We start from the raw sequence: 27916 nt of genomic DNA, 5'->3' as shown, positions 1-27916 counted from the left end.
CAAAAGGAAGCCCAACACTTCCCCCCTCACACGGGGGTTGACTGCTCTTAGTTGTATAAGTGATAACAGCCAAGCCAATGGCGGGTAACTTGGAGCTGCCCGTGCTTGGTGAGAAATGGGAAGCTGCAAGGGGACCCGAGGTCCTACCTATCCGAGACAGGTACAGTAAAGTCCCCTGAAACTGCATGTAATTCGGACACTATGGGGGACCGCCAAATCTTATGCACTAACTAGCGTATATGCAGAAGGGGGAGCTGGCTTTTGGTGGGAGACAGGGATTTGTGACCGCGCCTGGGTATGCACTAAGTAGGGAACTTTTGGTGTATATGCAGTTTCTGGTGTATGCACTTGCAGGGGTCAATACTGTAGCGTCCAGGGTAAGGTAGTTACACTTCTTTAATTGGACTAAGCTTTATCTCCCTATCGGCGTTCTTGGTTAAGCGTGGACAAAGAGGGCCATTCAGACATTGTTCTTGTCAATCTTCCCCGCGTTTGGGATCGCACGTGTGGTACGTTCGGTTACCGGTCACCGGCCTATCCAAGAAGTCTTGAGCCGGCCCCGTCCATCAAGGTTCCTCCGGCGTACCTTCCGCTCCCCAGAATCCTAGCTCCTGCCGAATTGTTTCACTACGAAAGTGGGGTGAAAGCAGACCAGGGAGCATCGTACTTACCTCAGGATAGTATAATAGAAAAAGTCAGATGATCCCTTGACCTCAGAAATGGCTGGTTTTAGTTGATATCGTGAATTATCATGTAACCGTCAACGTGGGTGAATGTGCTTAAGCCGTCCCAAGCCGAGACCTCCTCAGTTGGCGGGCTTGTAAGCAGACGGATACCAGGTATAATATTACTGTCGTAGCCCAGTCAACCAACCTCCTGGGTTCTTTAGCATGACGATAACAAGAAGACTCCATACCGCTCATCTGTGCATGGTTGAAGCCCCAGAAACCGTAAAGTAGCTGACATCTCAGTCTGCTCAAAATAGCACCCACCACCAAACGGATCCAAACCACCATCAAAACTGTAGCTTCCGTAGTTAAACGTTCTGTATTCTTCACCCAATATGAGCCCTCCCAACACCACTGTAGATGCAATAACAAATTAACCCGGCCGCTGTTGCCTTAACGAGATGAAGAAATGTGAAGAGAACCAAGAGCCCAAGGCGCAAATTCTCCCACACTGGGCAGCGAAACGACAAAGAAGTAGGACCGAAAATCTCAAGCCCTCAAGACATCCCCCCTTTTCGTTCTCCTCCTCTTGCATGCTTTTCTATCTTCCATCCAACGCCTAGCCATGAAGGACATGCCCTGTCTCAGCACATGTCATAGATACCTATTTGTGAAAAGATCCGCGGTTTGTGCTAGATCCTTGCGACAACAAACGCCTGGCGACCTACGCCTTAGGCACGTCACTGCTGCTGGACCCGTTGGCCGTAGACGATGCTCCTCCGCTGACCAAGGTAGGCGCGATGCGTCTCCGTTTGGGTTGCTGGCTATTCTCCGCGTTATTCGCCTCGCGGGAATTGCTTGACTCCCTCTTCAAGCTAGTGGAACCAGCACCACCGCTCGAACTCTGCGGCGTCTCGGGAGGGGTCACAACGGGCAAACCCGTAACCTTGCCCGAATTGGTGGCAGCGATGCTTGGCACTTGGCCAGAAATAAGCGGTGGGTTGCTCATAACCCCGCCTTGTGATGTAGAAGCTTGAGTAATGGCAGAACTAGTCGAGTTGGATCGTGCCGGTGAAGGAGGTGGCGGATTGACGAACGAAGCAGCCGCAGGTGGTGAAGGCGCCGTAAAGGAGCTCGCGGAGTCCCTATGGCGATGGTTGGTACCGTTATGAAACGGGGACGGGGGCGCAAATACCCCCGAGGGATTGGGAAGAGGCGTGTTCTGGTTCGATGAGGCTCCTCCAGAGGACACTGAATGTCGTCGACCAATTTCTCCAGTATACGGTGTACCCAGCTCTCCAGGCAAGAATGACAGGGTGGAACAGAACCCATCCGACGAAGATATCAGCAACGTCAAGCCATCAGTCGACCTGTAACGTATGTTAGTTCACAGAGGCTCGAGGAAGCAAAGGGAATAACTTACCAGGTAAGGTCCGTAAAAGTGGCGCAGTGCAAGTTGCTCACAACGCAGATAGGTGTGTGTTGCTGGGTGTCGTACAGAAGCACTGAGTCTTGGGTGGCTACAGCGTAGACCATCCGATACGGGAGCGCGAACGCCGACTTTGGTCCAGGGCTCTGCACGGGAGCCTCCGTCGATCCTGAAGCCGAACTTTCGGTGGGTACTGGAGGAGGTGGTGGCTCCATCACTGACGGGGCTGTTGAGGGCTTCGCTAGTGGTTCAGGAAGTGAAGGTATCGGCTCCTCGGCTGATGAAGTATCAATGGTGATGTGTTTGGTGACGGGCGGTGACTGTCTCAGGGTGTAGATGATCGGGGAGCATCTGACGGCGACAGACGGCTTCTTGTGCCCGGGTAAATGGGCAATGGGTGGCTTGTTGATGCCACCTCGCGTGTATATGTAGACCGTGTTGATGACCTCGTACGAAGGTTTCCCGCCATCCACCTGATGCTGAGTCTGATACTGACCAGCAGGTGTCAAGAGCAGACTTCCGTCAGGTGTGAAGGTGAGTCTCCGAAAAAAGGAAGTTAGAGTCTCATTGGCATAAAGGCTCGCATTCTTCATGCCCAGGCCGTAGCTCGAAGAGTGCGGTTTGGGAGAAGCCTCGATAGGCATAACAGCTGGCAAAGGCATGGACGGTGCGGGCGAGACTGATCGCCTGGACGAGAACGACGATCTCCGGCTATGGCTGATGACACTGGGAGGGTTCATAGGCAGGGCCATCGAGGTGGGAGTACCTGGGATGGAAGGGTTTGGGGATCCAGCAACAGCACTGGGATCCAGGGATGTGAAAGCGGACCGGTTACCGAACTCTGGCGGAGCTGGGCTGTGAGAGGATATCCTGCGAGGAGGGAGATCTGTTTTGGCGTGGCTGGCAATCTTTGGTGGCTTGTCGTCGTGGTTGTTGGCGAGGGTATACTGGCCATCCTTTGTCCTGAGCGAGTAGATATGTACCGATCGATCGGAAGATTGTGTTGCGATGTACTCGTTCAGAGGATCCCATGTAACGCCCTGGACGTAATGGCTATGTTCGGCGATCTGGCGCACGAGGGTACCCGTCGAAGCGTTGTAGATGCGCGCAACGTTGTCCATGCTGCCAATGATGAAAAAGGCAGCATCCGGGGACCAGGCAAGATCATAGATCTCTGTGCCCAGGGACCGGCACATGTGCTTTGTCCTCCATGTTTCCTTGTCTTCGAGGCCTTCGTTTCCGAACGTCGCGTGGTGAGTGTCTGATGGAACCCACAAGATGACATTGCCGTCGTCGCCAGCAGAGGCAAGGAGTTCACCTGAAGAAGGCCTTGTTAGTACGCGAAGAGGCGAGCTAAGGGATCCGGAGAGCTGGTGGCATGTAAAAGTGAGAGCCATGGGGGCAAAGGAAACGTACCTTTGGGAGCCCAGCGAACGACGTTGACTGCTTGTGTATGTTTGGAAAGGGTTGCCAGGTACTCGACCCTACGATCCTCGCCATCCTCCTCTATTCTCCATAGCTGTCGCAATCATAACAATTAGTATGGGTCCAAAGACCTGAACGCGAGGGCGGGGCAGGGCAGATTGCATACTCGAACATTGTTGTCTCCGGCGGCGGTAGCTAGGCGGCCCTTGCCTCCGGGTTCGAAATGGGCAGAGTAGATGGGGTACGGGTTGTTTTCGTGGTGCCAGTTGATGATTAACGGAGTGGCTTTCATTGTAGCATATAGTCGGCTGGAGCACGAGACGGGTTGAAATAAGGTGAAGGACGAAAAGTGGTGTTGAGAAAGGCGCAAAGTGTTGCCGGGTCAGGTGGAATTTATTTCAATCGGCAACGGCACCACTGTCTGGGGAAGGTCTGGGGTTTTCTGATCGGTCTGGGGTTCTGTCCCGTCGTTCGTTGGCTCGGCGATGGAATGCGTGTCGTGTGAAGTGCGGCAGCCGTGCAAGTGCCCTGCGCTGTGGGCTCGAGGATAGCAGGTCTAGCAGGGAGGTATAGCAGCTGCAGGTGAGGCGGCTGAAAGGCAGCTGGGGACAGCAACCAGAAGGCTTCGATTTTCCGATGGGTGAGGAGCCTGGCAACTCAATCGATTGATCTTTGGTCAACTGAATGGGTCGGAGAAATCAATTGCCGTAATTCTGATGAATGGAATCGCAAGAGGACATAAGGATGCGGGATAAGCAAGTTCTTTTCAAGAAAGAATTCGAGGTTTGGGTGGTAAGGTAGGCGGAGGTGGGTGGAATAGCTCCCGTTGAGGTTGTTCCACGAGGCCTGTGCGGAGCGAGCTCAGGGCGTTGATATTGGTTGGATTGGATGTCAGGCAGGCAGTGTAAGAAACAAGCCCTGGCGGGACGGGACTGGGCAAAGAGGAAGCTAAAATTGCTAGTGCATGTCGGGTAGTCGAGGTAGTCGATCTTGGCAGGTACTTCTCCTGATGAAGGGCAATGAGTTGTCCGGAATTGATGCCATTCACAGTACGTTGGACAAAGTAGAGCACTTTGTTCAAGAGACTCAGGTTGGGATGTTACTACGAAGTGATTAATTGGCGAATAAGGTGAGGAGCACCTCCTGGAAGAGAAGAGGTGAAGGAGCCCCATGAACCTTCCTTGTCTGTGACCTGAGTGCAGCAGCTGCATTGCACTTGCCCGACAGTTGACGCCGGCATTGACAACTCGCCTTGAAGTTCTAGCGAGCAATGGCCCCACCTTGCACGATCCCTTTCACTTCGCGGGAAAAGAGGTGCACTGGCGGTCATCTGCCCTGTCCATGTCATCGCGTCGAACAAATCGACAAGTTTTCAACCACAATAACCTGGAACCGTGTTCAGCCCGCTCCTACACCTGCTCCTGCATGCCTCAATCAGCTGTACACAACACTCTTGTCGACAGCCTCAGGGCTAACCTCTTCCACGCCCAGCCAATTAAATGGAGATTGCTTCTTCCCGGCACCGGGACATTGACCTCGAACCGCGACACTGTCATGAACGGGAGGCAAGACCTGAGCGGATGATACCTCGACTGAGTTTCTACCAGAGTTCTGGGTGTTCAGTCCTTCTTGTCCCCTAAAAGTCACACCAGATCTCGATCTTCCAGGGTTCAATCAATCAAGTGAGCACAACCACGGGCAAGTTATGAGCTGAATAACCCAATTCTGGAAAGAGCAAGAGATCCGCTTACAGGTTCCAGTTCGTCTCCCATCTAGATGAGCTGGGCTCACCGCGACAGCCCGTTATCTCATCGGCATCTCGACGATTTCTTGCAAACACTCTCAGGCAAATCCACCAAAGGAAACCAGAGGAAGTAATATCGATGGAAAAGACCGTGCAACCATACCGACCCAAGCTGGTGCTTTACAGCAAGCCACAAAGCCCCCATCAGCAACCACAATGGATAAGAAGGTGGCGATGGTGAGGGGAAGACGTTGAAAGAGTCACCGGCGAAGCAAAGAGGTTATCAATCCATCGGCTTACCACCTTGCCGCCTTGTTGGATGTTACTCCATGCTTACACCTCATGCAGAGAGGCTGCTCGGTCGTTCAGCTATGTCCCCCACACACACCTCCCCTTACGTAGCGTTGTAGTGCATCTATGCTTTCACATCTCGAGCCAACATGGCTCCATGGTTTGAGCTGATGCACAAGCATATCCCCCAACTTTCCGACTGTCATCGACTCTGCCTTGACTTTCATCTGTTTGGTTGAAGAGGCTATCTTGCCAGGATCATCGTCTTACTTCGAAACCAATCTCGCATGCTGTCTGACTTGATGGCTTCCTCAAGATGCTGTGGTAATCAGATGTCTCGGCTTGTTTTGCCTCAACACCACAGATAGGTATTCTCAAAACATCATATTACAAGGAGCTTGGCCAAGCTCAAAGCTGGCGCCGACTGGGAGTCAATGCGTAGGGATCTCACGAACGCCGTCGGGAATGGTTTTCTGCTTTTCCTTCGCCGCACGGCTCAGGGACCCGAGACGGCTATTTCATTGGTTTCCACAGATGCCGAATGGGGTCTGATGAGTTGTTGGCCATTAAGACTTTTGGCGCAGTCAATATCATCCGCGCCTATTCGAGAAATTCGCGACAACTGCGGCAGTTGTCAGGTGCGGACACCCAGAACTCCGAAGCTCAGGCAAGCGGGAAATTTGAAAAACACCACGGGAAAGCCACTTTACACACGGATATCACATCAGTCTTTGATACGAACAAAATGCGTATGGACGTCTCGGGCGCTGTCGCACAGCTCTTCTAGTCGGATTCAGCATTGTCAACTTCGTATCTTCACGGTTTCGAAAACCCTTGCACATAAAAGTTTATTTCCGTGGATTATGCCTACTCGTCAGGTCTACACAAACTACTAACCCCGCCGCTAGTCAGACGGTCGATTTTGTAGACCTGACGAGTATCCGTCCTTATGGACAACCTGGGCAATAGAGAGGTGAGTTGCCGGATATCCGCCAAGACAAAAGTCAGAATGTCAAGTTGCGCCGCATCGTTGCAGAATGGCGTATCGCAGCGGTACGTACCTAGCCGATCCTGCTAAGAAAATCAAGCGTCGTAGCATTTTCCGGTGGTTGAGGCTGTCTTTTGCTCCGACAGCAACAACTACGGCTGCATATCACTTGCGCTGGGCTCTTTCCACATCTCGGACAGTAAATCCAAGCTAAAATCCGGGGAGGCTTCGTTGCTGCCTTGAGTGAGTCACATCGGATATTTCTCCTGCCTTTCTAGGTAGAGGTCAGGTTCGAGTCTATACCAGGCTGGGCAATCCGCCCTCCTGTCAACGTTGCGTTGGAGGCATGATGGGATGTACGGCGTAGCAGCATCTCTATATGTATGCAGTATGGATGCATGCGGTGTACCTACATCACTACATGGATTCCCAGCGTGGGAGTAGAGGGCCCGGCTGTCAGCCTATGGGAGTGCATGAGAATGTGAGCGGTCGTCCGTTATCTCACACCTCCCCTTCAGCCCAGGTTCTCGACATGTTCGCCATGTGAGTCAAGACAACAATTTCTTTTCTGTCTCCCACCCGAACGATGACGGATGAACCCATGCTGCTGGCTGCCGTTGCACGATTGTCTTGCACCCAATACACTGCGGGGTTCGTTGCATCCAGAACGGACGGGTATGTCTCGATAATTCGAATACCCTTGTGCTGACAGGACACCAGCCAACGCTTTTCTGATGAAAGTGCAAAAGTAGGGGTTCTAAGTTTGTTCCTACCTTAGTTTTGTTTGGGTCAGCGCTTGTGTTGTCGTTGGCTGTCTTTGCTGGCTTACACAAGCAGACAACTGGTCTGAGTGGATCGCCTGTATTATTGATAAAGGATTGGGCCAATCAAAGCGTCAATTGGAGGATTCGCGCTTTCGGCAACTTTTTCAACCACACGCCCTCCCTCTTGAGAGAGGTGTCTATCTAGATAGTCGAGAAGTATCTAAGTAGCCGACCGCCTTCGTTTTTTTTCTCGAGTATCCTCTTCTCCCTTTCTGTTTTCTTTTTGCTTCCTTTCCTCTCCTTACCCAGTTCTGGTGGATGGTTGAGAATACCTCAACGTTGAGCTCAGGCCCCATCCCCATCCCATTCGACAAAATTTCGCCAGTTTGGTTGTCGGTTTTCTTTCTCTCCGACATCAAAGAAAGCGAGGGGCGCTGGTGCGAGACACAACGCGCTCCAAGATCCGGTCACAAAGCTTGTTGACCGTATCGCCAACCAGACGCGTTACCCAAGTTTGGTGTGATCTTATACAAGACCACAAAATCTAGCTGGCCATGTCACGCAATGAATCCCGTTTTGCAGTGGTCGTGACCGGTCTTGCCCTCGTTGGCCTCGGCTCTTTGCCTGCTGTGTCCGGGTTCGTCCAACGGTTCAGAAAGCGCGAGGCACGACAGGACGTTCTCTACGAAGATGCCGACGGCAAGGCGACCGTCGAGTCGCAAAGAGCCTACTCGGCCAAGGTCCCGAAGACGGTGATCTTGCTCTCTGCCGCTGCCGGTTTTGCCCTATCTATCGCCATTGCACTGCTGTCGACAAATCAGAAGGCCAGTTCGTTGAACGACTGGCTATCAACTGGAGCATGGGTACGGTCTTGTCCTTGCGCTTTTTATGTTTTGTTTCGAGGTAGCTAACTTATAATTGTAGGGTGCATTACTGTTCCAGGCTATCACGATAGCCTCTTGCAGAAAGTCGGTGCAGGCCTTTGATCTCGGCATCTACTCGTTCCTGTCCTCCGCAGTGCTGAGTGCCATTCTGTTTGTCCAGGGTGCTGATGCTTCAGAGTCTCTCTGGGACCACAATCGCACCTTGTTTGTCCTTCGTGCCGTCGAGCTGGCGCTGGCTGGATCCCTTGCAGTTTCCAGTTTGTCCATTCCAAGGAGACCCGACGTCTATATCGATGGAGAGCCGGTTGATAGGATGTTTACCGTGTCAGCCATCAGCCGCTTCACCTACGCTTGGCCCAGCAAGCTTCTGGATCTCGCGGTTAAGAAGAAGGATCTCGACTTGACCGATCTCAACCGACCCGACCATTTTTCCCGAGCTGCAGACACTTCGGCCGATTGGAAGCGCCGCAACTACCGCCATAACCTTTGGCTGTCCGTGATCCTCGCCCACAAGAAGGCGTTCTCCTTGCAGTGGGCTTTGACACTCTGCACGGCCTTTCTGAACTTCAGCCCCCAGTGGGTGATTTTGCAGCTGTTGCGCATTTTGGAGAATCCCCAGGTCGGTAGCAGCTACGGGTTCGGTGTCTGGTACTGGGTCTTCTTCCTCGGCGTGGCCATGATTGTCCAGTCATGGGTGGAAGCCTATGTCTTCTGGCTCTCGTGGTCTGACCTTGCCATCCCCATTCGCGCTCAGCTCTCTGCGCTCATCTTTGAGAAGTCAATGCGGAAGAAGGATGTCAAGGGTGCTGGAAAGGCCAAGGAAAAGGAGAAGGCTACCGAGTCGGGCGAACCCCCCGTCGCTGGACCAACAGGAGAGGGAGCCCCAGCCGATGCGCCGCCAGCCGTGCCAGAGGCCGAGGCCGAGGATGATTCTGATGAGCTCAAGAAGGGCAAGCAGAACACGGTGAACTTGATTGGTGTCGATGCGAAGCGTGTCTCGGACTTCTCCACCTACCAGAACATGTTCCCTGGCAGTCTTTTCAAGCTCATTGTTTCGCTGACCTTCTTAACGAACCTTCTGGGCTGGAAGGCTCTTCTGGCGGGCTTCTCTGCCATGGTTGCCATCATGCCAGTGAACATCCGCTTCTCCAAGAAATATTCCGCCGCTCAGGACAAACTGATGAAGGTCAGAGACGAGAAGATGGCCGTCGTTACCGAAGCCCTCCAGGGTATCAGACAAATCAAGTTCTCCGCTTTGGAGCCCGAGTGGGAAGACAAGATTGGCTCGGTCAGAGACAGGGAACTTGGTGCGGTCTGGAGTGTGTTCATGGCCGACACAGCCCTCCTTGCCTGTTGGGTCACCAGTCCTATCCTCCTTTCGGCTATTTCTTTGGCCGTCTATGCCGCTTTGAATGGTGTCTTGACGCCATCCGTCGCCTTCGTCAGTCTTGGTGTCTTTAGAGGTCTCGAAGTAACGCTGTCGGTCATTCCTGAGCTTACAACCGATCTGCTGGATGCGTGGATTTCGATCAAGCGTATGCAGGAGTATCTGGACTCTCCCGAGGTGACGGTTGTCTCGCAGGATGCTGAAGAGGTGTCGTTTCAAAACGCTTCTGTCGCCTGGCCTTCGGATGAGGATATCAACGAGGAGGACAGGTTCGTTCTCCGCAATATCAGCGTCACATTCCCCAAGGGGGAGCTATCGGTCATCTCCGGCAAGACTGGAACAGGAAAGAGCTTGATGCTGTCCGCTATCCTTGGCGAGGTCGATATCCTTGAGGGCAACTTGTTTGTACCCAGGGCACCTTCGCTGGCTGATCGCCACGATGACAAGGCCAACAAGGACAACTGGATCATCCCTTCGGCCATCGCCTACGTAGCCCAGATTCCCTGGATCGAGAACGCAACCATCAAGGAGAATATCCTCTTCGGACTTCCTTTTGACGAAGAGCGCTACAAGAAGACCATTGAGGTTTGCGCATTGAAGAAGGATCTGGAAATGCTCTCGGATGGTGAAAACACGGAAATTGGCCAAAACGGTATCAACCTAAGCGGTGGCCAGAAATGGCGTATCACTCTGGCTAGAGCCATCTACTCCCGGGCCGGTATTCTTGTCCTCGATGATATCTTCTCGGCCGTGGATGCTCACGTCGGCCGCCACATCTTTGACAAGTGCCTCAACGGTGTCCTTGCCACTGGCCGCACAAGAATTCTCGTTACTCACCATGTTGCCCTCTGCGAGCCCAAGACCAAGTACCTTGTGGAGCTTGGCGATGGCCGTGTCTTGGAGGCTGGTTCGGTTGACAAGCTGCGCGAGGCAGGGGCTTTGGACCAGATTAAGCGTCACGAAGAATCCCCTGAGGAAATCGAAGCCGACGAACAAGCCGCCACTGCTGTGAACTCGGATGACTCTGTTGATGGCGATGGCGAGCAGGCCGAGGCCGATGCTAACGCTCTGAAGAAGGTCAACTCCAAGACTGCCGCTCGTAAGTTCGTCGAGGACGAGGGACGCGAGAAGGGAGCTGTCAAGAAACAGATTTATTACCAATATCTTCTGGCCAGTGGAGGCTGGAGTTACTGGACCATTGCTCTCATGATTTTCCTTGTTGTCCAGGCGTTCAACATTGGGCGATCATGGTGGCTCAAGATTTGGACTGCAGACCACGATGAGCAAGCTCTTCACACTCAGCATTTCCTCAGTGTTTCGAGAGAGCAAGGCTTCGCCTATGGCACTCAGCAGACGTCTTTTCACACGATGTCTGCTCCATCCATCACCAGCCATAACAGCCTAACATACTACCTCAGCATCTACGTACTTCTGGCCCTCATCTCATCCATCGTCGGTACACTCAAGTTCCTCTACGTCTACATCGGCTCCATTCGCGCAAGCAGGGGCCTGTTCCAGAAACTTAACTTCACCATCCTGCGCGCGCCCATTCGCTGGCTTGATACCGTTCCTGTCGGTCGCATCCTCAACCGATTCACGTCAGACTTCAACATTATTGACTCGCAAATGGCCAACTCGGTCAGTTTCGGGCTAAATTCGTTCCTCAACCTGTTGGGCGTCATTGTTGCGGGCCTCTTTGTTTCTCCGTACATTGTCCTACTTGCTGGTGTCCTGCTGTTCATCTGCCTCTACTATGCGATCCGGTACCTCGATGGCGCTCGTCCGGTCAAGCGGCTGGAAAGCACCACCAAGTCACCTGTTTTCGAGCAGTTCGGCTCCGCGCTCTCCGGTGTCGCCACCATTCGTGGTTTCGACAAGTCTGATGGTTATATCAAGCGCATGTACCGCAAGGTGGACGAATATTCCATGGCGACATGGCATCTCTGGCTTTTCAACAGATGGATGGGTTGGAGAATGTCGCTTGTGGGCTCTTTCTTTGCCTCCTTCGTCGCTATCCTCATCTTGGTCACCCCTGGCATCGACTCGGCTCTGGCTGGCTTCGCGCTCGCTTTCGCTTTGGAATTCTCTAACTGTGTTATGTGGACGATTCGTCTGTATGCCAATGTTGAGCTGAACATGAATGCTGCCGAGAGAATTGTCGAGGTAGGTTTCGAACTCACCCGTCTTCTACCTGACCTTGATCTTTTCACTAACACAACCTGATTTAGTACGCCTCACTCCCTACCGAGTCCCTCGAGGGCATCAGCCCGCCCGCCGCGTGGCCCACCGACGGCCGCATCGAAGTCAAGGACCTCGTCGTCAGCTACGCCCCCGACCTCCCTCCCGTATTGAAGGGCCTCACCTTTAGCGTCAACCGCAACGAGCGCATCGGCGTCGTCGGCCGCACCGGAGCCGGAAAATCCTCGCTCACCCTCGCCCTCTTCCGCTTCCTCGAGGCTCGCTCCGGCAGCATCCACATTGACGGCATCGATACCTCCACCATCAAACTGCACGACCTGCGCTCTCGCCTGGCCATCATCCCGCAGGACCCCGTCCTCTTCTCGGGCACCGTGCGCTCCAACCTCGACCCGTTCAACCACCAGACCGACGCCGCGCTGCGCGAGTCGCTCGAGCGCGTCCACCTCGTCGGCGATAGTAATTCCACCTCCGGGACTGCCACCCCCGCACCAGAGGCCTCATCGTCTTCGACCACCGGCGCTGGTATCCAGAACAAGAATACCAACATCTTCAAGAACCTCGACTCCCAGATCTCTGAAGGTGGTCTCAACTTGTCTCAAGGCCAGCGTCAGCTCCTCTGCCTTGCGCGCGCCATCGTCTCTAGGCCAAGAGTCATGGTCCTGGACGAGGCTACCTCGGCGGTGGATATGCACACGGATGCGCTGATCCAGCGGTCCATTCGCGAGGAGTTTACTGATGCGACGCTGCTCGTTATTGCTCACCGTTTGAGCACGATTGCGGATTTTGATCGCATTTTGGTTCTCAGTGATGGCAAGGTTGCTGAGTATGGAACGCCGAGGGAGCTGTGGGAGAAGGATGGCGGGAGTGGAGTGTTTAGGGGGATGTGTGAGGAGAGTGGTGAGAAGGAGAAGTTGAGGGATATTGTTTTTGGGAAATAAAAGGTTTTGGGGGAGGGGTGGAAGGGAAAGGATTTATGGGTTTATGAGCGAATAACGAACGAACGAACGAAATCCGTTGGGATATTGGAACTTGGGGAAAATAGGAAAATACTGCCCCCGGGGAATATCCCTTGAGAGGGTCAAAAGCAAACAGGCTCAGCGTGTTGATATACTGGAAAATGATGCATTGTTCGAGATTTGGCACTTGATGTCTGGACCAGACGCTTGCATATCTGCAGTTGTCGTCAGTAAAAGAATCGGTCTGTATTTGGTGTCTGATACCCTGTCTATCCAGGTATCTATCTCGATCGGATATCAAGATCTCGGAAACTTCGATATCGGAAATACAATCTAATGCTGGTTTGTTTGTTAGCTTGGTACTCCTGGTATACTGGACGAGATCTATCCCGAATTGTCCCAAACCTCACAAAGATAAAGTGAATGGCTAGGTACGGATCGGAAAGGCATCAACAAGATTCAATATGGCATATCAAATTTCCAAAGAAGCATATGCAAGGTAAGATCACGCTTCAATCATAGAACGAAACGAATCAATTAGATATAAAAACGCCTAGGGAAGTTGACCTGAGGTCTTAAGCTAATAAACAAATCAGTATTGGACTGTACTTACAATCAAACATCGGAAGCGGTATGCCGAAATGGTGACCGACTCTTTTCGTGATGGTGACCTCATGACCCGCGGTTTTGAGTTGAGATAGGTCAGTTCCCACGATAGGCAGGGACCGCTGATGTTACAGGTCTAAGAGATAAGATAACGAAATAGGGCGGGGTGGCGGAGTAGCCGTCCTGCTAAGCTTCCGCTCTTTCTCCGCTCGCCGGGGACCGCTACTCGGCACGCCCCGTTGTCACCACTCGCTGGTAGTCGGTCGGATGCGCTGTCTTTTTGGCCGGTATTACCCCTGGGCTGGCTGGGAATGGTCCGGGGAAGGAAAGTATTAAACAATAGATGACCCCCGAAATACGGACGGGAAGGGATGGAGGGATGAAAGACAGTTTTGTACGATACACTACCTACTCTTGAACTTCGACAGAATTTATACCTACCGACTTGGTGGAGGCCTAAGATTACATTCAAGTGCTCTTTCTCTTCTCAAGTTCCATTTCCATCAGCAATCTTGAACCATCTTCATCACCTTGCCGACTCAGGTCGTCAACTTCCATCTCCCAATTTCCCCAAAGAAGGCCTTCCCAACCACAACCACCAACCACGACACCCTCACAACATGGCTCCTCTAACACCCCCCATCCTCGACGGCCACTCCCCCGCCGTCATCGCCCAAACCTGCCAAACCTACAACCTCACCCCCTCCGAATTCGCCCAGCTGCGCGACCGCGCCGTAGCCGCCAAAGCGACCTCGTACAGCCCCTACAGCAAGTTCAAGGTCGGCGCCGTTTTGCTGTCCAACGGCAAGGTCGACGACGCCGTCACGGGAGAGAGAACAACTACGGCTCCCGAACAGACGTATACGCCGGGCGCCAACGTGGAAAACGCCAGCTACCCGGTAACCACGTGCGCGGAGCGGGTAGCCTTTGGCCGGGCGATTACCGAGGGACACCGCGGGTTTAAGGCGGTGGCGGTGGCGACGGATATTAGTCCTCCTGCTAGTCCTTGTGGGATGTGTAGGCAGTTGTGAGTGTTCCATGTTGTTGTTCCCAAGTGTTGGCGTGGGAAGAAGGAGAGAGAGAGATCTTTTTTTTGCTGACCGGCCGGGGTGGAAATATGCGTATAGCATCCGTGAGTTTTGCGAGTTGAGCATGCCTATTCTTATGTTTGATAAGGATGAGAATTTCAGCGTTTTGAGGCTTGAGGATGTGAGTTGCAATTTCCTTTCGTTCTTGCCTGTCCTTTGACTCGAGGAGTCACACGGCTTTGCTGACACTTTTGGTATCTAGCTCCTCCCATTGTCGTTTGGCCCTGATCAGATGGGCATTGAGGGCTCTGCTTAACTGTTTTCGCATGGCTGTCTCGGGGAAAGACGCAGTAGGGTCTCACGACTATTTATGGCTTGATGACTTTGAGCAACCAACCCTGGGGTGGAGCGGAAGGTTCAGGGAGTGAGGGTCATGTAAACATAGGAGCAAAACTCGATGTACTCTCTCCATCACGCGGTTTTCGACTCACTTCTGGACGTTCCAGCTGAGGAGTAAAATGACATGATAAACCCAACATCTAATGGACACAAACAGTATCTACACCAGTACCTGGCGTACACTTGTTTCTGTCCGATATGCTGTTTTCGCTATGTGGTTCCTTCAGACTAGGGCAAGCTACTTTGACCATGGACTTGCTCAGTGACTATCCGTACTATCTTCACGACTTCCTAACTCCAGCACAACCGCCATGCAATGAATGAGACTGAAGCAACACGCAATGAATGGACCCAAAGAAAAAAACCATCCCAAGAGAATCAATATACAGCCTCCAAACAGCACCACCAAATCCCAATAAACATCCTCTTTCATTCCGCCAACAAACTGTCCACCCTTCCCTTTTCCTGGACTTGATCACCTTAGTATCCAAACCCATCATGCTGATGCATAGGACATCTCCCCGGATGTCTCTCCCACCACGCACTTATACACGCCCTGTGAAACCTGCACAGACACTCCAACCTAGCCATGGCCACCCCGGGCTCAAACTCCTCCAGACATATCGTGCACTCCGCCGAGTCCACGCAGTCCTTTTCCGTCGCTGTGTATGGGAACATGCCGGTCCGCCGTGGTGGCGCGGATGGTAGCGAACTACTACTTCCGCTGCTGCCCTCTCCGCTCTCATCAGTCGCTGCTGGACGGACACCGCCGTTGTACGCGCTGTGTGAGGCAATACATTGGTTTATGTGGGATTCACGCAGGGTCTCGAAGTTGGGAAGGGTTCGTGATGGAAGCTCCCTATGGCAGACCGGACACTCATCTTCCTCGGGAATGATGTGTTGATGATGATGGTGGTGGTTGTGTGATCGTGGAGTGGGAGGTAGACGGCGGTTGATGTCGGGGCTGGATGATGAGGACGGTCCAGCCGATGGTCCAGGCCGCTCACCGATATCAAGTAGAGACCGGTACCGTTGTTGTGATGTTGGCCCACGATACGGGTGAGAATGGGCAGAGGAGCCGGACTGGTAGTATACCGGCGGGGTGCCGGACATGATGCGGCTCTCCATCGGGGCAGTGGAGATGAAGAAGTTGTTAGATCCGGATGGCAACGTCGTGACGGTGGGTTGCTATGGGGCGATGGTTGTTAGACCTTGATCTTCGGGAACACACGATAGAAAATAGAGAAGCATTGAAATCACGGAGGGTTTCACGAACCAGAGTTACACTTCTATGTCTGGACTGCCCATCGGATGGGCTCGACGGCCCGAAATACGAGCTCCATCTGTTGTTGTATCCGGGCGAGGCGGCCTCACTGCCACTGCCCCCAGATCCACCGGCGACGTTGCTGTGAGACCTCGAATGGCTTGACCCCTGGGCTTGCGTTTGCGGCGGAGCCGTGTTGGGATCTGGAACACAGGGGTTGCATAACCTGACCCGCTCGCCGCCGCCGAGGGCACTGAAGTCTGGGGATCGCGGGTCTCCACCTAAAAACGAGCCCGGGTACCTCGGAGCTAGACGGGGTGTGCCGGCCGGCTGTACGATATACTGGTACGGGATTGTGATTCTATGGGGCGAGCACGAATTACACACGACGCGCCCGCATTTTCTGGACAAAGGTAAGTAACTGTTCTATGTTCTTAAGGCCAGTTCAACAACTTACCTGCAATGATGCTTCCTAACAAATATGCTGAACTGAGTATGGCAAATGGGACAGTAGGTCACCTCGGCATCTGGCTGCCACCGGGGCAGCACTATCTCCTCCAACACCCTGCGCTGTGCCGGAGGTGGTTGTTGAGACAGACCTCGTACCAACCTTGGTGAAAGATCTGTGGTGGGAGTTGGTGGATTTTCGAATACCTCGCGCAGTCTCGATGGTACACCGCCACGCGAGGGTCCAGGGCTCGGCGTGGTTGCCGTCCCTGACCCATACTCGTCGGTACTTGTAGCACGCTGTGCAAAATACCCAAGCAGTGGCTGGCCTCTTGTTTGCACAGGGGAATCATCGAGGGTGATTGGGTTTTCGGCCGACCCCACGAGCGGTGTTGTAGGTAAATTCCCAGTGTTGGCTGGCAATGTGTCGTCCCCCGGTTGTTCCCCCGGTATGGGAGGATAGTCTGTTCCCGCCAACGGCCCTGTTTCATGCCCGCCTCTTGCCGGGCTCGGCAAAGGTGAAACACCCCGAGAAGCATCCGGGCTGGACATGACCACACCTCCCTCATCCTCGCTCTCGCTCAGAGGAGACACATCCCCAGGTTGTGAGTGTTCCTCGTCGGATTCGTCTGGTTGATCTAGGCGTGCCCTACCTTCCTCATCATCCTCCGATTCGCCGTCCGATATCACTCGCTCCACCATGTGTGTAGGGCAGTCAAAGTAGCGGGAGCATTCCTGATCGTGAAAGGTCGAGTTCCGCCATTGGCATATTGGCAGCGGTGCGTTAACAGTAGGATGACGGCTTCGGCCATAGGGCGAATCGGAATTTGAATCGCTGCTAATGTTTATAACTGTGTCCCGGGAGGAACCGGGGGCATCACGGGTAGCCATAGCTGGGCAAGGGGTCATCGATTCGTGGTCCGTATATATCGTGCAGCGTTTGAAGGTGGACAACTGGCTATGCGGGGCTGGCTGAGATTATTACTAGTGGTATTTAGAAAGGTAGAAAAGGCACCAGGCCTAAGTGGAATATTTGGAGCGCTTGCGGTGGTGCGAGGCGAGGCGAGGCGAGATGCGAACACAAGGCTGCGGTGGGAGGATCAAGAAGCAACACAGAGAGCCATTCGAGGCATTCGTTTCTGGAATGATTCTCGGATGTCAAGATCTATCGATTGGCCCTCTCGAGAGGCGAAAACTGAAGATATCGTTCCGAGACGGTGACGGTGGTAGTAATGGTTGTTCGGGCAGATAGAGAGGTGGACGGAAGGTGGTGGTCAAGCCGCTCCGTCGTCATTCCGGGACGGGATATCAAGGGACCCGAGACGGACGAGGACGATCTCTGAAGATGGTGCGACGGTTCACTCTGAGGAGCAAAGAAACAAGAGTTGACAAAAGGGTACTTTCATACTTCGGCTACAACACCGAACCGTCGAATCCCACAAGGCAGATCGTCAGTATGCCGGCGGCGGTTTGCAAGTGGGAAGTCGGGGTGCAGTCCCTCAGTGCGTAGGTGTAGAGGCAAGGGAGCAGGCGGCAGTGGAGGTTTCTCCGCCCGCCTCGGTTCCCCCAATTGAACAGGCCTTATCACCAAACCTTATCTTGACCGCCCCACACACACAAAGTTGGAAGGACTCGGGTGCTGTCAGGTGCTGTCAGGTGCTGAAGCCAGCCTATGCAGAGGGTCAGCTAACATCTCCAGCGCCCTTCTTGGAGACCCGTCGGAACTTCAGACACTGCGTGCCTCTTTTCTCATAACGGAAACTTCGACTCTTTACTTTTTCCGTTGTGAATCGAAAAGCTACCCAAAGAGCCGACAAGTCGGTGAGACATTTATGGTGGTATTTATTGTATCCTCGACCCAAGCAAAGCTGTCAATCGTCATGTCTTTCGTCCCCCTTCAGCACTATTCACTACCTCTTAAAACCACGTGCCAAGGAACCAAGTAAACAGATCCCCCTATTCGAGCTTCATAAAAGACATACTATCATCTGTTATCCCCGTTCCTACTATGACTTTTGCGTCCACTATCTCGTATATCGGAACCTCGGCCAGCGTCGAAGCTATGTGATGCAAAGTGGGCAGCTTTTCCCAGTTGTGGCCGTCCATCTTGACAGTAGGACCTGTCCTAACTGACTCTGGCCTCGGTCTCATCACCTTTGTAACCTTCATACTCTTCGGCTTTTCCTCCCCGATGCAAGCTGGTCTGGGTATCAAACATGGATACTCGGTAGCTGTTTTCCCGGGGCTGTCGAGGGCAGGTATGTATCGGTAAAACAGAACAACTTCCTCGTCTTTGTTTTCTTCTTGCCAGGGCACACCCTCATCGTTCCTTTCAGTTTTCTCTTCGTCCTGGAGATCATCAATTGTGATATCAGCAAAGGTTGCACCCCGCCAGCTTACTGTGACCCTGGCAGAGGTGTTGTCTGTCGAAAGCTCAATATCGCAGAGTACTTTGGGAAGAAGGCCGGCCTCTTTTGTACCGAAAACAGCAGGGGACTCAAAGACCACGGACATATATGTCCCGTCAACAGCGGTTCCGTCTTTCTTGAGGTACTGCACACCATGTACGTAAAATCTCAGAGTGGTGTGCTTGCTGTTATGGGCCCGGGTTGCTGCAAAGCTTGCCGTGGCCACGGTGCTGACCTCCTTGAATCGGAACTGCGCAGTCGGGAAAAGGGTCTCAAGAAACGTGCGTGAAGTTTTGAACCGGATAATCATCGACGTGAAATCTGCCGTTGTGGGATTGGTGGGCACCTGTCGACAACAAGCATGGCGGTCTTGTTGACTCGGAGGTCCAGGAGCCGGAAGTGGCCCAAATCCGATGGGCATCCGCCAGCAAGCGTTGGGATTTCTAGACCACAGCCATTTATTGAACATGTTTCTTGAATGATCGATCTCGTCGTGGCCGAAGTTGTAGTTTGTAGCCTTGGTCAAAAGCTCAATTTCAACTTGTGGTTTTCCGTTGATCCAATCCGAGCCCGCAAGCCTCGAATAGTTTTGTATGGTGTGAGCTCGCTCATATCGGATCGCTTCGTACAGCTTCAGTCGCTCGAAAACATCAGCCGGCTTGGTCCCTCTCGGTAGCACTATGGTCAGAGCTGCTGCGTCCTCGATCGCCTGGCCGGCTCCTTGGCCTTGATCTGTGTTTTGTGTGTAAGTAACTGGGCAAAGAATTGGGCATAGTCTGAACTCACGAGGTGTAAAGGGGTGGCCGGCGTCTCCAAGTAGTACCATTTTCCCCTTTGTCAATGTTGGCAGTTTCTCCATATCCAAAAGCTGCCACACTTTTAGCGTTGAAGGGTCAACTTTCGCTATGAGCGCTTTGACGGCAGGATCAAAAGCCTCGAAGACCTTTAGCACTTGTTCGAGAGAGCCTTGTTTGTTCCATTCTATGCTTTATGGTTAGCCTGGTTTGAGCTGACGCATTGTTGTGTTGTTCTGGTCTCACCATCGCTTTTGGTAGGGTGAGATTCTGTATCCGGATGAGTACAGACAAAGTTGAGCAATTGGTTGTTATTGCATGGATACATGACTATTCGCCGGTCGTCTCCATACCATATTCTCATTGTGTTGGGGTGCTCTACTAGAGGCGCGGCGACTGGGTCTGCTTCGGCAATGTTTCTGGGAATGAGAAACCTGAATGCTGCCTTGCCAGAGCTGAACAGTTTGGCGTCCTTGATGTATTTCCTCGTTGTGGACTAAGAGAGGTCAGTCTTTCTCAGAAACAGAGCCATCCACTAGCATCATTCCAGCACTCACATAAATGCCATCAGCACCGATGATCACATCAGCAGCAACTGTCTCGCCGTTCGCCAACCTGATGATCCCTTGAGCTGTGTCAACATCCATAACCTTACTCGAAGTATGCAACTGTGTTGGTATTCCATCCCCTTCCTCCGAAGTGGCCAGTTTCTTCAGCCTTTCATGTAGGTTAACTCGGTGTACCAGGTGCCAAGGGTGCTGCCATCGCTTATTGAACTCTATGAGGTCAACGTCCTTGACGATCTGTCCGTTTGGAAGAAGTTCGATGAGCCGGTTCATTGGATTTGCTCCAAACTCCTCAGCATAGATACCCATCTCCTCAGAATGCCGTTCGAGTTTGGACTCAGGTGTACTGCGGCACCAGCCTCACTGGCGAACGCTGATTGTTCGAACAGCTACAGCTCCGTTAGTACCCAGCCATAAACACGTTGTCAAGCTGAGGAGGAGGGCTACTAACACGAACTTCGTGACCATTACGCCGCAGTCCAATGGCAGCAGACAAGCCGCCAATTCCTGCACCAACAATGACAATCTTCAAGTTTGATGGGCGATCCTCAAGGGTAAGTTTCGTCCCATGCTGATGGTAATGCCTGGTTCTATCACAGGTAGAAGCAAAGTTCCCCATGCCGGCAGGTCGATGAGTGTCTCCAATGATGGAGACAAGGGCAGAGCAGTCTCTGATTGCTGGGTAGTAGAAAAAAAGACCGTTGAAATCAGAAACGGACAGAAAATTGAATCGTCCAAGGTGGCAGGTGTTCCTCTTATGATACAGACACTTCACATCTAGGGAGGCTCAGAGTAGAAAGTATCAAAAGACAAGTTGATTAGGGCGGTAGTTGATCAGTGAGGCAACATATAATGGATAAGAAATGTGTAATGCAGGGGGTAAGCTCAACCATCAGGTCTAGGCGCCTTCTCGAGGTCGACTTGCATGTTTATATGGCACATCAACCTTGTTAGTTGGGGGACTACAGCATGGCAGCAAGGGAAAGATGTTAGCGAGTCCAGTTGACCGGCTCTGAAGGCATGCCATTACTTCCGGTGACCGGGATGCATCCGGGATAGGCCCGGATATTCATTGTGCGGTTTCTGTGCGTTAAGGGAGGACTCGGAAAGGTGGGAGGTCCTCCCGCCCGTAGAAGCAAGAGCAAGGGGGTAATGAGGGAAGCGGGAAAGGTGATTGTCTGAGGTGATTGGAAGTCATGGCTCCTGGATTAGAGATGATGTTCAGTCAATGTACCGAGTTTGTTGAGTCGAGTTCCAAACACCGTGAAAACACTGAAGACATCGGGTATAAACCTGGAAGCTGGTAGCGTACGGAAGGTGGGGGAACCACATGTCTCTCCCGAAGATATCAGGCGATCAGGGTAGGATTATAAGGGCCGGAGTGGGGGTTGTGTCGAGCAGTTATACGGAGTAGCAATGGCGCCTAGGGACTAACAGTAACCGCTCGAATAACAGTTGAGCTCTCGCTTCAAGAGGTTCGGATAGTCACAAGTAAAGCCATAGGTCGTGTACTTTGCTCGGACGGGCATGACATTGGGTTGGAGTTGTTGAAGTTCGCGAGCCAAGTTCTCCCTCAAGTTCGGATTTGTGTCTGGCCCTAGAGGTAGTTCTTTCCGACTATCTTTCAGTGATGCGGGGCAATTTCCAAGCTCAAGCTCGGCAGTGATGACTGCCTGGGAACGTCCAACAAACGATGAGGTCCCCTTCCGTTTGTAGTGGGCCATGTGGGCGTCGAACCTACTTGTAGGTCCCGTCCCAAGGCGCCTACCTTCCCTTTCCAAGAACTCCCCACCAACGCTTGATAACACACGGGTTGTCACCAGTGCCCCCAATGAGCCGAGCCGTTGATGAGCCGAGCCGAGCCCAGATATTTTGGTACGAGCCGAGCCGGGGGGATATTTGGAGTAAGCTGGAGGTCAGGCTCGGCTCGTTATGGCTCGTCAGGCTTGTATGATAAGGTTCTCCAATATTATATGGTGTATGCACCCCAATTTCTTCTGCAGAACGACGTAATTTACTATCTTTGCGCGTGTAAGAAGTGGTTACTTTTCGTTGCTAGTAGCAACAACAGAGGTCTACAATTCTCAAAACAAGCCCAACGAGCCTATAGTAAGCCGAGCCAGAGCCGAGCCGAGCTGGCCTCCATGTGGAGACGAGTCGAGTCGAGCCAGACTCTCGAGCTCGGCTCGGCTTGGCTCATTGGGAGCACTGGTTGTCACTGCCTGATATCGAGGCGAATAACCTCATCTCCATTTGTGAACCGAGACCTCGTCCATTAATTTCCCCTCGTTCCTTCACAAAATGGACTCTCCATTGGTTGCCCTAATCACCGCTGGCAGCGCTGGTCTCGGCGCCGCGACTGCACGTCTCTTTGCCCGGAACGGCATCCGTGTAGTCATCAACTACAACAACGACGACGCCAGGGCCTCAGATCTTGTGAAAGAACTCTACAAAATCTCCCCGCTGAGAACTGGCGCATATGGCCGGTTCAACTACGTTGCCCTCAAGGCTAACTTAGCTGAAAAGAACCAGATCGGCGAGCTCATCGACGATACAGTAAACTGCATGGACAGACTCGACATTGTCTTCTCCAACGGCGGTTGGACCCGTCTCCGGGACATCAACGACCTGGATGACAACGTGAACGAGGAAGACTGGGATATGTGCTTCAACATGAACGTCAAGTCCCATCTCTGGTTGATGCACGCTGCGAAACCGCATCTGGACGAAACGGAAGGTGTCTTTATCACCACTGCTTCTTTGGCAGGTGTCAAAGTCAGCGGGAGTTCGCTTGTGAGCACCCACTGTTCATATCCAAAAGAATTGTTGAAGTAACATGGTGCCCATCTCTACTACAGGCCTACTCCGTCACCAAGGCGGCGCAAATCCACCTGGCCAAAGGATTGGCACAGATTGCGGCACCCAGGATCAGAGTCAATACTGTATCTCCGGGTCTCATGCTCACGGTAAGCTGGCTCCAAACTTGGCCACCGAAAAACCATGCTGATATTCGCAGGACTGGGGTCTTCAGTTTCCACCTGAAAAGCAGAAAGAAGCGAGGGAGAGATCAAAGCTCAAGCGTTTGGCAACGGTAGAGGTACGTTTTCCCCTCTCCTATATAAACAAGAATATCTCTCTGATACGTTTCGTAACCCTTGAAATAGGATGTCGCAGAGCAGGTACTCTGTTTCGTCAAGTCCAAAAGTGTAACAGGAGTGAATGTCATTATCGATGGAGGAATGGTACTCTGATGACGACCGCTCATGGACGACACCAACTGGTTTCATTCAAGAAAAAAAAGAAAGGGAGGAAGGAGAAATGAGGAAAAGGCCCAAGAGAAACCAGAAAGGCGAAGAAAGAAAAAAAATATTGTGACTCGGATACCGGGAGTCGAACCCGGGGCTGTTGAGAGAGCAGTCACTCCTAAGAAGTGAGAGTCAACGATGTTACCGCTACACCATACCCGATCAGGAATGGTTCCGATTGTTGAATATCCGAGCTGAGCAATGACTTATATGTAAGTGACAGAGGTGGAAAGGCGACGACAGGAAAAGGGCTTGATTCTATCATTCTTCAGTGGTAACGGAAGAGGATAAACGGAAACCAGAGCAACCTAGAAATACTGGGAGGCAGTGCGGTTGAATGAGAAGTCCATTGAAGGGAACCCAGGGCACGGACTTCAAACAATAACTTCCAAGTGACTCTTCAAGAAAAACCAAGAAACCGAGGTAGTAATATTTCGTGTTTGCCCGAGTTGGCACAGACCTGATGAAACAGTGCAAAGATTCAGGTGCACAAGCGAGACAAGCGAGCGAAACAAGGTAGACATTTCCTACTCGCCAACCTCCCGATCCGCATGCCAGTGAATGTACGAAATAACCGACCACTGCCAACTAACATGGCGTATCTGCTTGCCCCAGACATAGAGCGGCGCCCCCATCAGGAGGACAGCAGCCGAAAGTGCCGCCATCGTGCCGTAGGCATTCTGGTACCCGGACTTGCTGACCCAGGGATTCGTGTAGAACGAGAGCAAGAACCCGAAAAGCGCCTTGAATCCCATTACTGCGAGCGTAATCTCGCCGGCCACAGGTCGGTAGGCATCGATGAAGTAGACCAGGCAGATGTTGGTGGCTTGTGTGATGGAGAAGTTCACTGCAAGAAAAGTGTTCGTTAGCCTGACAGTCATGGATGGGATTTGTAGGGGGTTTGTGAGCTGGTGTAGTTGTGAACTGGTGTAATAATGAACTTACACAACCCAAGACCAACAGTAGGAACGATCCAATGCAGCTTGTGCTGTATACCCACGCCATAAAGAACAAGTGCAAGGGGAGTGGTAATAAGCGAAGGAAGCATAGCAGGAAGACGCATCTCGGGATCGCGAACGCCGCCGTTGCGCTTGGTAAACCAGTCTGCAACTTTGTCGCCTAGCTGACCTCCGGCAGGAATGCCCAAGAGAGCACCGATGATGCCGCTAATAAAGCACAGGCCGACTTGCCATGATTCAAAGACGTAGGTCTCGTTGAAGGCGACGTCGACGTTGGAAGTCACTGCTACCAGAAATCCAATGGTGACGGCTTGGACGAGGGCGGCCCAAAGCACGGGGGGGAGACAGATCAAGCCCATGGGTCGGAAGATACAGTGCTTATACAAGAAGCCAGTCGCATGAACACTTCAAAAAAGACGACGGAGTACCACATAAGGTAGGGTGTTAGGAGACGCAGCGTTGCTGGATGTGGTATCCGTGTGCAACATTATTGCCGTAGTATCTGGATTGGATTAAGCTGAGGGATCTTTGAACGGACCGTACCGAGTGGTTAAACGGAGTGATAGGGTAACCATCCGGACACATGTGCTGTCGACCAGTCGATGTTGCTTCTCTTTTGCTGAGTGCACAAAGCTCGACACCGATACAAACGGCGATGTCCAAACGAGCTTGAACTGTACACTAGAGGCAGTAAGCTGTTAGTAGGGCTTAGCGGGGATCGACACGGCTGGTCAGAATTACCAGAAGCTGTTACTTCAGATGTCGCATTTACCGCCAATTTCAGAATCGCCTGACTCGGGGATAACTGAGCTACCTCGGAGTTTTGGCGGGACTCGTTGGATACGAGTCTGATGTGATCAAATTCTGGGATTAACATGACTAGGGGTAAGCCAGCGGGAATGTAGTATATAAACGACGGAATTCCCACGTAAGAAGGCTGAATCAACTGCGTATCACGCATTGTTTGGAGTAAGCATCCGTCCGTCAGTGGTCTTGGGTTGAGGCAATGGAAATCTTAAGGCATTACACCTTAGCCAGAGACTTGACAACTCCCATATTGACTCCGGGTCTGTATCGACAGTGAAAGGTGGAGGTGGAGGGAGGAAGTCACGGGCCGGGTCATGGTGGGAGGTTACAGTCGGTGGGTGATCCCCTCGTGAGAATGGGACGGAAGATCGGAGGGTGAAGGGTGAGTGAAGAGGAGTGCGTGGAATGCTAAGAAGTATGGCGGTGCACACTTAATTAGTATTCGAATATTGTGGCTAAAGTTACGGATGTGGCTGGAGCTTTAGGAAGCTGCAGTTGTTATGCGGTCCTGCTATTGGCCAGGAGCGGTGAATTGGGGTTTATACAATCTCCACTCGTTATGGATCACACTAGTGTTTACATCACTCGTTGTGCACCGCAACAAACCATCGGCAATCTTCACGACACGCCTCACTAACAGCAAAGACATTCATTCAGGTTGAGAATCAACACCTATCACCTCTGGCGCAATCTTGATCACGTCGAATCTAGCGTCGCCTGATCAGCCACATTTTATTGGTTCTTTTATTCATTTTCAACTTACTCGCCGCTGCACTCGCAACTCGCTCTACCTCGCGCTTTCTTGGATCAAAAATCCATCAAAATCAACAACGTCGCTCCGTAATTCACCACGCGCATACACCGCTGCGAGGAATTATAGCAAAATATAATTACCATTCAAGATGCCTTTTCTTTCCGACGCCGAGCTCGAGGACGACGGTCTTGTTCGCATTGAGAGTGACCTCTTCGAGTAAGTATATTTTCCATGAACTAGACCTCTATACAGTCGCACATTCCCAGTTTATGATAGCTCCTTCTTATGGAAGCTCATGAGCCCCGCCGACCTTTCCGTCATCTTGTTGTATTGCGATCCACCTCTTTACAGAACTTAACCGGCTAATCAAACCGCCAGTAAGTACAATGAGCCTCGTCAGGTCTCCGAAGATATCGCACCTAGTGTACCCGCCGGCGTCACCGTTGTCAGTATGGATGATAAATTGGAGCTGAACGCCCCTGTTGCCGACATGGAGGGTGAAACCCCCGCGCAGTCTGCTTCGAAAACCCCCAAGTCAGCAAAGAGCACGAGCTCCCGCACGCCCAAGAGTGCTCTGAAGAGCGCTGAGAAGAGCAGCGGGCGCAAGCGCAAGGCCGTGGAGATCGAGGAGCCCAACTCTGAAAGTGAGGAGGATGTTGAGGATGTCACTCCTGCAAAGCGTGGTCGCAAACCCGCCGCCGCTCCTAGCGCCCGTCTTGCTGCCAAGGCTGCCAAAAAGAAGGGACCCGGTCATCCTGCATCCACCAATGGCACAGCTGTAAGTTCACATTATTAAACCCTAGTGACATGTTAATTCTAACCATTCGAACAGAGCAAAGCGAAGCCCAAGGGCAAGGGTGGTCGCCCCAAGAAGGATGCCGCTTCTGATGTCGTTCCTAAGGGAGAATACGAGGTCGAGACCATCGTCGACTCGATGATCGATGCCGAGACGATGGAGCACTTGTACTTTGTGAAGTGGAAGGGTTACCCGTCCAGCGACAACACCTGGGAGCCTAAGCAGAATCTCCAAGGTGCTACTGAGCTATTGCGCAAGTTCAATGCCGACAAGAAGGCCAAGAAGTCCGAGGAGGCTTCCGAGAAGAAGGCCAAGAAGGCAAAGACCTCTCATAAGGCCGAGAAGGCGGACGAGACTGACAAGGCAGAGAAGAAGGCGGAGAAGGCCGCAAAGGCCCCCAAGGCCAAGCCCGCTGAGAAGCAACAGGCGAAGCCCAGAGGAAGACCCGGTAGACCCCCAAAGGCTGGCAAGGACGCTAAGAGCGCGAAGGAAACCAAGGCTCCTGCCAAAGCCGCCAAGAAGACGAAAGAGGTGAAGGCACCTAAGGCAGGCACGCGCGTTTCGAGCAGGACGAAGTCGGCCTAGGGATCTGCAACGCAATTCAAGGGCTAATCGGGGCTGCTTTGGTTTTCATTTTCTACGCACCAAGCGCAATCACTTGGTTAAACACTCCACTGCTTTGAGTACCATTGGGCACCGCGGGCATTCGACGCTTCACTCGGAGGGCGCGCAAAGGAGCAGCCAGTGGGCACGCAAAGGAACTTGGAATGGGCCGCCGGCTGGTTGCCACTTTCACTCTATCTGTATAGGTATCCGGGCATTCGTAGGCTGCTTTATTTCATTTCAGCATTTGTGATGGCGAACTACGGGGATGATGTTGTTAGCGACGCCTTGATACCCGCCAAGGCATGCCCGGAGGAGGAGATCAGTCTGCTTTGGTACACGAACAAAATAGCGGATTTGGAGAAAGGCTAATGGAATTTACTCATCTTTACTTTAAAAGGGAATCTTAGTCGGAAACTTGACTATGATTGAGTGATGGTGCTGT

At 52.5% G+C, this 27916-nt stretch overlaps 7 protein-coding genes and 1 non-coding gene across 8 annotated transcripts; 3 read left to right on the top strand and 5 right to left on the bottom strand.

Annotated features, from left to right (window-relative positions):
- Nucleotides 1-1179: 1179 nt before the first annotated feature.
- B0H65DRAFT_37826 (WD40-repeat-containing domain protein) lies at nt 1180-4017 on the bottom strand. Its single transcript, XM_062823695.1, has 4 exons — nt 3689-4017; nt 3514-3616; nt 2092-3415; nt 1180-2038 (listed from the first exon to the last, which is right to left on the bottom strand). Exons 1-4 carry the CDS (start codon nt 3812-3814, stop codon nt 1393-1395), a joined length of 2199 nt encoding a protein of 732 aa, XP_062686519.1. The 5' UTR covers nt 3815-4017; the 3' UTR covers nt 1180-1392.
- Nucleotides 4018-7863: 3846 nt separating this feature from the next.
- B0H65DRAFT_544415 (P-loop containing nucleoside triphosphate hydrolase protein) lies at nt 7864-12717 on the top strand (the record flags this gene model as incomplete). The annotated part of the gene is made up of 3 exons (XM_062829289.1): nt 7864-8172; nt 8234-11743; nt 11809-12717. 3 exons carry the CDS (start codon nt 7864-7866, stop codon nt 12715-12717), a joined length of 4728 nt encoding a protein of 1575 aa, XP_062686518.1.
- Nucleotides 12718-13654: 937 nt separating this feature from the next.
- B0H65DRAFT_450920 (cytidine deaminase-like protein) lies at nt 13655-14881 on the top strand. Its single transcript, XM_062826025.1, has 3 exons — nt 13655-14368; nt 14469-14550; nt 14632-14881. Exons 1-3 carry the CDS (start codon nt 13962-13964, stop codon nt 14683-14685), a joined length of 543 nt encoding a protein of 180 aa, XP_062686517.1. The 5' UTR covers nt 13655-13961; the 3' UTR covers nt 14686-14881.
- A 690-nt stretch (nt 14882-15571) lies between these two features.
- On the bottom strand, nt 15572-17370 carry B0H65DRAFT_418151 (FYVE zinc finger-domain-containing protein; the record flags this gene model as incomplete). Its single annotated transcript, XM_062824128.1, has 3 exons — nt 15572-15888; nt 16041-16435; nt 16490-17370. The coding sequence occupies 3 exons, from the start codon at nt 17368-17370 to the stop codon at nt 15572-15574; spliced, it is 1593 nt and encodes a 530-aa protein (XP_062686516.1).
- Nucleotides 17371-18435: 1065 nt separating this feature from the next.
- Nucleotides 18436-20866, bottom strand: B0H65DRAFT_505094 (uncharacterized protein; the record flags this gene model as incomplete). The annotated part of the gene is given in 7 exon segments (XM_062827967.1): nt 18436-19208; nt 19245-19619; nt 19674-19868; nt 19928-20177; nt 20239-20538; nt 20553-20636; nt 20699-20866. The coding sequence occupies 7 exon segments, from the start codon at nt 20864-20866 to the stop codon at nt 18436-18438; spliced, it is 2145 nt and encodes a 714-aa protein (XP_062686515.1).
- Nucleotides 20867-22244: 1378 nt separating this feature from the next.
- Nucleotides 22245-23801, top strand: B0H65DRAFT_37521 (uncharacterized protein). Its single transcript, XM_062823694.1, has 4 exons — nt 22245-23040; nt 23106-23213; nt 23264-23344; nt 23412-23801. The coding sequence occupies exons 1-4, from the start codon at nt 22549-22551 to the stop codon at nt 23496-23498; spliced, it is 768 nt and encodes a 255-aa protein (XP_062686514.1). The 5' UTR covers nt 22245-22548; the 3' UTR covers nt 23499-23801.
- Nucleotides 23623-23714, bottom strand: B0H65DRAFT_t15. Its single transcript has one exon. It is a non-coding gene; the product is annotated as a tRNA-Glu (tRNA).
- A 278-nt stretch (nt 23802-24079) lies between the features above and the next one.
- B0H65DRAFT_414212 (uncharacterized protein) lies at nt 24080-24882 on the bottom strand (the record flags this gene model as incomplete). The annotated part of the gene is made up of 2 exons (XM_062823898.1): nt 24080-24399; nt 24498-24882. Coding segments are annotated over 2 exons (705 nt in total), but the record flags the coding sequence as incomplete, so codon positions are not given.
- Between the last annotated feature and the right edge of the window lie 3034 nt (nt 24883-27916).

Source organism: Neurospora tetraspora, assembly GCF_033439725.1.
Source record: "Neurospora tetraspora strain CBS 560.94 chromosome Unknown B0H65scaffold_1, whole genome shotgun sequence".
Lineage (NCBI taxonomy): Eukaryota > Fungi > Ascomycota > Sordariomycetes > Sordariales > Sordariaceae > Neurospora > Neurospora tetraspora.
Note: the sequence above shows the minus strand (reverse complement) of the source record. Positions and strands in the feature narration are given on the sequence as shown.

Coding starts and splice junctions, on each gene's coding strand:
- B0H65DRAFT_37521 (XM_062823694.1), top strand. CDS start 22,549: ATGGACTCTCCATTGGTTGCCCTAATCACCGCTGGCAGCGCTGGTCTC. Junction 23,041..23,105: donor AAGTCAGCGGGAGTTCGCTT/GTGAGCACCCAC, acceptor TCTCTACTACAG/GCCTACTCCGTCACCAAGGC. Junction 23,345..23,411: donor AGCGTTTGGCAACGGTAGAG/GTACGTTTTCCC, acceptor CCCTTGAAATAG/GATGTCGCAGAGCAGGTACT.
- B0H65DRAFT_37826 (XM_062823695.1), bottom strand. CDS start 3,814: ATGAAAGCCACTCCGTTAATCATCAACTGGCACCACGAAAACAACCCG. Junction 3,617..3,688: donor CCGGAGACAACAATGTTCGA/GTATGCAATCTG, acceptor TGATTGCGACAG/CTATGGAGAATAGAGGAGGA. Junction 3,416..3,513: donor CGTTCGCTGGGCTCCCAAAG/GTACGTTTCCTT, acceptor GGCCTTCTTCAG/GTGAACTCCTTGCCTCTGCT.
- B0H65DRAFT_450920 (XM_062826025.1), top strand. CDS start 13,962: ATGGCTCCTCTAACACCCCCCATCCTCGACGGCCACTCCCCCGCCGTC. Junction 14,369..14,468: donor TGTGGGATGTGTAGGCAGTT/GTGAGTGTTCCA, acceptor ATATGCGTATAG/CATCCGTGAGTTTTGCGAGT. Junction 14,551..14,631: donor GCGTTTTGAGGCTTGAGGAT/GTGAGTTGCAAT, acceptor TTTGGTATCTAG/CTCCTCCCATTGTCGTTTGG.